Here is an 8,724-nt window from a genome sequence, read left to right as displayed (position 1 = left end):
AAAGTGAGTACATTTAAAATCATAAAAATCATAATGAAATCACATATTTTAAGTCGGAAGAGATGTGGAAGTTCTGAATAAATTCTGATGAAACTTCTGAAAGTGTTCTAGGTTACATACGATCAGGGGGAATAAAGGAGGCCAGCGCCCTTACTATCCTTCTATATGTTGATCAAATAGATGATTAAGGGATTATTCTAGTCGTTGGAGCAGGTTAACTTTATTCAAGATTGTATAGGCTTGGCAACAGTGGTTCGCTATCGATGTTTTTGGGTCGGCACGACAGATTCCGTTAATGTTAATTGCTTTTTATATAGAGATAAATAGATTTTGTTATATCGTTCTGCGTAAGCCAATTCTCATTAAAAGTTGCAGTGAATATATATTACTAGTAAAGTTACATTTTCACTGGCGTTTCAGTGAAGTCATATCCGAATACATTTTTACTTATAAATAAATATTTCTACTGGCGAAATTGAAATTTAACCGATAGGTGCTAGTGAAATTATATGTTACTCTAATCCAGCCACGGCCAAACCGTGTCCCGCGGGCCACAAGTGGCCCACTTGAAGGTTTTGATTGGTCCTTTTGAAGTTTTGAAATTTTTATATGTTTTACATTTTCATAGATACCGAAAATGTAATAAAAAATAAATGTTAAAACGATTTTAAAAAATAATGAAATATTATAACTTAATTGTAAGCTGGTTATTTATTTTAAATATAAAACTATCATATTATTATTAAGTTGTAAAATATTTATGTGTGGCCCTTCAAAGACATGCATTATTTTATTTAGTCCACCAAGTGATTTCAGTTGGCGACCACTGCTCTAATCTGTCGTTGAAACTCAATTTGACAGTTGCAAAACGTCCGTTCTCTACTCAAACCCAGCTTGACCCAATGAAAGATCTCATCAAATTACGTGATCATGTAGCAGTCATGTCACATTCATATTTTGCATATGAGCACTTATGACAGGACAGCAATATATATGTTTCAAAAGTGGTAATTGCGCCGGAAAGGAAGTTTTAGCATCGTATTGCTAGCCAATTATCGAAATTCTCTTCTGGCAATATGTTTAAATGCCTTTCTTTAATTTAAAAATGATAGCTGCCACATAAATAGATTTTAATAAAACTTTATTTACGTAAACGTATAACAAAATAGTAACAATTCCACTTTTACCAAATGAGTAAACAAATAAAAGATTCAGTTAAACAATGTTTCAATTCTTTATTCACATTTTTATTAAATTAAAACTAGTATTAATGACTGGTTTTGTTGGCGACAAGATATACATACAAGTATATATTATATCAAACTTCATTAAACAATTATGAATTTCCTTACACTTAATAATAAATTAATATTGTGTATTATAAACATTTATATAGGTATATATACTCATTTACATAAACAAATTATGTATATTTATTGGACTTATCGATAATCGGTTAAAGTTTCTTTTTTCCATATATATACACAACTTAAAATCGTAAGAGAGAATAATAAATACGTTTCGATGACAATCATCGTTAAATATTGCTAGTTCGTTAGGTTTTTGTTATTCATTTCCAATACATTAATATTATTTTTCATTAGTATTAAACGCTAAACGGAATTATTGTATTATTATTCTTATTATTATAATCAATATATTATTATGATACATGTTTTCCGTATAGTTAAACTAGCAATCGGAAACATTTGAGACAATATTTAAAAAATTCATCACACTAATGGTAAATTTTCATCAAACAGTTTGGACAGTTGGAAAAACGTTATAATAATAATAATAATAAATTTATTGCTATGAAACTGGTGAAGAAAGTTTTAAATACATTTCAATATATGTACATAAAAAAAACAATTTACAAATATATACATATGTATATGTAATATGGTTAACAAGTTACACAATACCAAAACTATATACAATCAAAGTTAAGCTTATTAATAATAAGAAAAGATACACAAATTAACAACAAATCGTCTATTTATTTATAATGTATAATAAAGAATTTCACCAGTTGATATTATTATACAAGAATGCAGAAGTAGAGATCATGAGTGTATTTGCAAAATCAAAATATCACATATTTGCAGTGTGCGGTTTTAATGTTTTAATACTGAACAGAATTACGCGGAGAAACTTATAAAACGAATGGAATGATATTGATGGCCTTGTTAAACTTCGGTGGTTTTACCAGACTTTGCCTCTTGTCCTCCGACACTGCCTCCTCTTTCTCGTCTGCTGCGGTTATTGGCTCCAGCGCTCATGGCAGGACCGAGATAATGGTTTGAGTTTGGAGACTTGATTTGATTGGCTTGCGGCGGTGGAGTTTGCCGAAAGACTCCGTGTGGACCGTGAGCGGCGAATGGTACAGTCTTGTGGCAAAGACCTGAAGACGGAGCTGGAGAAGGGGACGGCTGTTGATTTGGTTGAGGCATGTGAAGAGCTCTAGTCGAGTTGGAATGGTGGAACGAAACAGACATTCCGCTATCTAAAGAACCGACTGATCCTCGTCTTTGAAGGCGATCCTGAGCTAGTGCAACTGAAATATATATTTATATAAATATCTATATAGTATTTTATTATAAATTAAAACAAATTTAATTACCAGGATCGTTTATATCCACTAGAGAATTACTCAATACGTTCCTCTTGATAACCATTCCACTGGAAGCATGCAAGTGATGATTTTGATATTGTTGATATTGGATACCGTTGTTTCCAGTTGAAGCACTAGAACCGGCTACCATTTCTCCAACCATTATTTGACTGTAAATATAATATTAATTAATATAGAGCATTTTTATGATATGGGCAATAATAAAATCTTACCCGTGCATTTGTTGATGATGTAATTGATCAGGTCCTAATTGCTGATGCTCCAATTCGACGTCTGCCACTCCACTGTCGCGGTTCTCTACAACTTTAAATTTTAAAATGATAAGTACGGATAGAGTGAATAGTGTTAAAGCTGTATTTACCTGGTCTATGGTTCGGTTGTGATGACCCTCGCGATTTTCCTTGAGTTCTACCCACGAGTTCGGCTTCTATTCTGATCGCCTCCATCTCGTCCATCTCGGCAGCACTCTCCCGTAGATCTTCGGCAAATTTGGCACGATCGTGTTCATTGCGAGCGTTGAACGCTACTAATGCGCGTCCATCTACCCGTCGTGTCAGCTTTATACCAAACTGATAATCTATGAATTAAAAAATAATTTAAAAACCACTACATAAATATATTGTATACAAACAATAAGACTCACGAGGTACTGTGAATAAGGTTACGTTCATACCGCACAGAGGGAAAGATTGTCTAAATGTATATGTGACGGAAGATTTCTTTTTGCTAAATATTTTAGTAACCACTAATAAGTCGTTGAAGAGGAAGACCTCCCGCTGATGAACACCGGGTCGTTCCTTTTTATGAATATCTGGTATTTCGTATAATCTACAATAACATACAAGTCTTCTGTGTGGCAATGCCAATTGCGGTTTCTTTCCTACTATAGTCGCTTGCACTTTAAGCACCTATAAACAAATAATACAATGAATCATCAATAAGAATCGATAGAATTTAATAATAAAATAATAACTCACTTGAGTCACGTGATCACTGGCCGGTTTAAATTCATTACTCTTAACTCGATCGTATATTCCTACCAACAAGTCTCTCTCTATATCGCCACAGTCGTCAATACCACGCAAATTCTTTATAAAGTCTTCTAAAGACATTCTGGATTCAGGTTTTAAATTTGGGGTGTGCAGATCGGTGTTCAACATTATTATAGCAAAAGCCAATACGAATATCTATAAAATTAAATTATATTAGATCAAATTAAATGTATGTTTGTATATAAAAATAATACATACGGTATCGTGTGTCCGTAACCGTTGAACCAAATCAGGATTACACATACAATATCGCCTACTAAATACTTCTACCAGTCTCTCAATTTTTTGAGCTTCACCAGGCATGCGGAAGTACGCTTGGAATTTTCTAAGCGCCACGTCTACTTGCATGCCCGATAAATCCAATTCGCTCACAAAACATCTGTAAAAATTGCAATGTTACAACAATCGTAACCATATTGTTTAAAAGATTTGAGTACTCACTCTAACACAGCCATATTGAATTGTCCCTGAAGATTCCCTAAATACTCTCCGATCATCTGCTTAGACAGTCCTTTCCGCGTTATCAAGAATCGGGCCACCCCCCGTGGAGAATTCTCTAAAAAACCTCTCCTGATCAAGTAGCCGACTCCTCGTTCAGGTTTCTTATTGAACAGATTCAGTCCGACACGGTACTGCCGCTTTCGCACGGTCTCAGACACTTTCAAAGTCATCGCGTCGTTGATGACGTGATGAGCCGGAGGACCTGGCTCGGCGTTTCCGCTGCTCTGGTAGCATATGGGCGGAGATGATCTCGGTTGTTGGCGATTGACGCCTGGCACGTCCTGGGGGTTGTAATAGTCGCGCGGCACATTATTCGACTGGTTGCGCTTCCAGACGGCGTATCTGATAATAAGTGATCATTAAATAGATAACGAATTCAAACAAACGAAGGCAAAAATAAATTAATACCTTTCGGAAGGAAGGTCGTAACCCAACTGCGATGATCCTGAAGTCGTTCTTTGATGTTCCACGGAACTTGAATCAGATCCCGAACTCTGCACTGAGCTCATCGAACCATGCTGATTCACCATAGATAAACCTTGTCCTGGTGGTTGACCACTGTTTACAAAATTGACAAAATTACACTCAAGAATGATAGGTACGTTGTTTACAAGTTTACTATGCAATGAATAAGCAGATGAATGCCAAAAAGCAATGAGAAAAGAATGGTCTTTTCTATTCTACTTAACACAGAGCTATCACCATTAATTTTAAATTTTGAAAGAATTTTTGTACCATACTTTTTGTATCACTCAGTTAATTCCTTTAAAATCTTAGATGGAAATAGAAAAATATTTTATTTGTGTTATGTAGTTACTAAAAACGGCAACCAGACAACTGAACACATGACAGCTGAACACATGACAATTGAACACACGACAGTTAACACAGACATTACACGCAGTGACAAATGAACACAAGACTATTGAACGCAAACTGCAAAAAAGTCTGAAATGGTATGAATAAAATATGAACATTAATAAAAAACTCAAGGTTTTAATTATAACACCATGATCAATTGATAAATTAATTTATTTATATGATTAAATAATTTAAATGTTTTAAAGGGGGGGAATATATATTTCTTTAATATTACAATTTCATTGAAATTCCTGGTATTTTATGGCACGCATTTTTCTACCCAAATTCACTCCCCTTCCAATGATGTCCATTTAGAAAAATTAAAAAACGTCGAAAGCAATAAAATCGTGCCGTGTCTTGTTTATCAATCACTCATACAATTTTTTTTAATAATATTACAAATTTAATGTAGCACATCTAAACCGAATTTTGACCAATAGGAGAGCATAAAAAACAATTATCCCTTCTCAGAAGTCAAAAATCCACATCAAAAGCAATAAAATCGTGCCGTCGCCGTGGGAACGCTCGTACCGAGGGTTCCTACTGCGACGGCGACGACACGATTTTATTGCTTTTGACGTGAATTTTTGCCTTCTGAGAAGTGATAATTGTTATTGCGCCCTCCCGTTGACCAAAATTCGGTTTGAATATACTTTAATCAATACTCTCATATCATTAATTCCATAATAATATCGATAAGGATTGCTATCATATTTTTAAAACATAGTGTAATACCAAAGTGTACACTAACAATGGAGCAATATGCGAGATGCGACATCTGTCTGTACTTCTTTTCTCGCTTATTCCCCCCTGACAGATGAGTTGGCTTAGTTTGTATTTTGAACTTGACTTATAAAACTATAATAAGTTTTACACGTTTCATTAGGTTTGGGTTTGAACAGCAAATGAACGTTGCGCAAATGTCAAATTAAGTTTCATAGACATTTTAGAAGAGCATATAATTTCACTAGCGACTCTCAGTTAAATTATATTTTCGCTTGTAGAAATATATATCTACTGGTGAAAATGTATTTGGTCTTCATTAGTAAATAAAACTTCATAGAAAAACACATATTCACTGTAACATTTATACATCACATGTAAATGTATATATTACTGTGTATGGAAAAGATTAAATCATATAATTTTACTAGTACCTGCCAGATAAATTATATTTTTACTGATAAAAATATATATCTACCGGTGAAATGTATTTCAGTATGATTTTACTGAAATAACATATTTAAAAAAAATATTGTAGGGATAGATTTGTGACTGTTTAATTAGATTTTATTTGAGGGATTACCTGAGAATTTCTGGTTTAGAATCAGGGACATCATTTCAGCTTTTTTTAGAGGGGGGACGGGACAAAAGTTGTCCAGTGAGTGTTCGTTTTTTTAATATTTCGATTTCATTAAGATTTATAGTACACCCAACTCTCTTTTTACACAGTTTTGAAATAGCAAAGTCCACTAAAAAAAATGTATTCCAATATGATTTCACTGAAATGACATATTTTAAAAAATATTGTCGGGATAGATTCGTGACTTTTTTTTAAATTTTCTTTGAGGGATAACCCAATAATTTCTGGTTTAGAATCAGGGATGTCAATTCAGATTTTTTTAGCGGAGGGGGGGGGGGAAATTTAGTCAGTCAGTGGTAGTTTTTTTTAATATTTCGATTTAATTAAGATTCATATTATTCCATTAAATGACATGCATTTTTCTAGAAAAAATTCAAGGGGGGGGCAAATGCCCCCCCCCCCTACATGACGTCCCTGCAAGTAAATCAATTAAAAAAATAATGTATTACTTTTTAAACAAAACTATTACCCAACATCATCACTTTTTTCATTATAAAAAAATAAAATATATGTTTTTATAATTATTTGTTTTTCCTATTTTTATGTTTATATGTTGTATATTTTATATAAAATATATTGTTTTTCATCACAGCAATCGCGTTCTCTATATTTTGATTGTGGTTATTATTGTTGGCCTTAACACTCCCCCCCCCTCTCCCAATATAATTATTTCCAAGCTTTTGCAAAATACAAAAATTGAAAATGTGGGAATATTTAACGAATCATTCTATCGGAACCGACAAGTTAACTACATTATATAAGCCGTTCTTGGCTTCTGCCAAGAGTGGCTTATATTATATAATGCCACCAGAAAAATCTCAATTTTTTACATTTAAAAAAAATATTTACGTCTATTTATGAGGGGGGGGGAGCAGATTAAGGCTTGCTACGGGCACAAATTTTACTTTACACGGGCCTGTAAATGAATGTTTTATAATTTATTTTATTCATACTGTTTCAAACTTTTTTACGGTTTGCGTTCAATTGTCGTGTGTTCAGTTGTTACATAACCACTAAAACATATGTTATATCCACTTTGTAATTACATACCAACATCATTTAGCTATTATTATTATATACCACATGAATATATCAGAAACTCTACATATTTGACAAATAGACTTGCTTCATTTCAAGCAATGTTTTCTTGTATTGTTTACTGGAAATGATTTTTGATAGATCTCTTAAAGATCTTTAAAAATAATCAAATGTATTACGTAGTTTACTTAAAAATATTCACTTTTACGAGTCAGCGGACATATACAAAAAACAATGACAAATCACAAATCAATGAATTTTTTTACAAATTGCAACAGATCAATACTGCCCTGTATCAGCGCTTCCCTTCCATCGAGCAAACAATCGAATGCATGTTTTTGTCCACTGACATCGAGATTACAAAAAGTCAGCAATGACTTACATCCTACAATTGAGTTTGGAAGCAATATTACAACTATCGAAAGCCACACAAAAATTACCCTATTGTGATACTGCTGGTTCGTTTTGGCACTTCGGGTGGAACTCGGCGCGAGTTGAAATGGTTCTGCTGCTGCAGCGCTGCCAACGCTTGCTGATGTCTCAAGCTGGGCGAGCTCAACGGTTTACCGCCGGTCGAGAGCATGTTACCGTAAATCGGACCTGAAATTCGATACATACAAAAATGAATACGTCGAACGGCAACGATAAGTTCGATTATGTGTAATGCTAGATCAGAGATGAGCGGGTGAGATGAAGAGCATTTTGATCATCCTCTCACCTTTATCGACGTAAAGTGCCGAATGACTACCGTTGGGCGATGAGTTGTTATAACAACTGTCCACCGAAATATTATGATGGGACCACATTAACAAACTAGGGTTAGGACTAGAGGTTGCCGAATCTAATAAAAAGTAAAAAAAATAAAATAAAATGATAAAAAAATAATAACAAAACGATCGATATTATCAAATGCGGCGATGTTACCTGAGTTGTTTTTGTAATGGTGATGATTTAACATTGAATCGTTTTGCAGTGACGAGGTCGAAATATTCGTAACAGATCCGCTAACGGAACATATGCATACCTACAACGTGAAGTTATTATTTAGAGGAGATCGGACGTCTTCTTCGTTCACTAGATGACAATGCAGTGTGTTTTACTTACGCCACTGTCGCCGTCGCTCCTGTTGGACGTCTGAGATTGATCCTTTGCTCCGTTGGTTACTCCAGTCGTGAGTCCCATCATGTTCAATTGCTGGGCGGATTGTTGTACTCTTGCCGCCATGACTTCTATATCGTTTTGACTGGGAGATTGCATTCGGGCCCTTATATCAT

At 34.2% G+C, this 8,724-nt stretch overlaps 1 protein-coding gene across 4 annotated transcripts in view; it reads right to left on the bottom strand.

Moving 5' to 3' along the window:
- Positions 1-1,215: 1,215 nt before the first annotated feature.
- siz (Brefeldin-resistant Arf-GEF family protein schizo) overlaps positions 1,216-8,724 on the bottom strand; it is a 60,409-nt gene continuing 52,900 nt past the window's right edge. For 2 of the 4 annotated variants that reach the window (XM_088189449.1, XM_088189451.1), the window contains 13 exons: positions 8,555-8,714; positions 8,375-8,474; positions 8,169-8,291; positions 7,891-8,050; positions 4,597-4,746; positions 4,129-4,530; positions 3,886-4,066; positions 3,613-3,822; positions 3,279-3,543; positions 2,997-3,212; positions 2,848-2,938; positions 2,624-2,784; positions 1,216-2,557 (listed from right to left, as the gene is read on the bottom strand). In XM_088189449.1, coding sequence (XP_088045575.1) covers positions 2,190-2,557; positions 2,624-2,784; positions 2,848-2,938; positions 2,997-3,212; positions 3,279-3,543; positions 3,613-3,822; positions 3,886-4,066; positions 4,129-4,530; positions 4,597-4,746; positions 7,891-8,050; positions 8,169-8,291; positions 8,375-8,474; positions 8,555-8,714 — 2,587 coding nt within the window. In that variant the 3' untranslated portion in view covers positions 1,216-2,189. The remainder of the gene's footprint in view (positions 2,558-2,623; positions 2,785-2,847; positions 2,939-2,996; positions 3,213-3,278; positions 3,544-3,612; positions 3,823-3,885; positions 4,067-4,128; positions 4,531-4,596; positions 4,747-7,890; positions 8,051-8,168; positions 8,292-8,374; positions 8,475-8,554; positions 8,715-8,724) is intronic. The other 2 variants (XM_088189450.1, XM_088189452.1) reach the window with 1 other exon arrangement.

This window comes from Plectrocnemia conspersa, unplaced genomic scaffold (assembly GCF_051122295.1).
Source record: "Plectrocnemia conspersa isolate PC_06_02 unplaced genomic scaffold, ASM5112229v1 ptg000008l, whole genome shotgun sequence".
Classification (NCBI taxonomy): domain Eukaryota; kingdom Metazoa; phylum Arthropoda; class Insecta; order Trichoptera; family Polycentropodidae; genus Plectrocnemia; species Plectrocnemia conspersa.
This window is presented reverse-complemented; position numbering and strand designations above follow the sequence as displayed.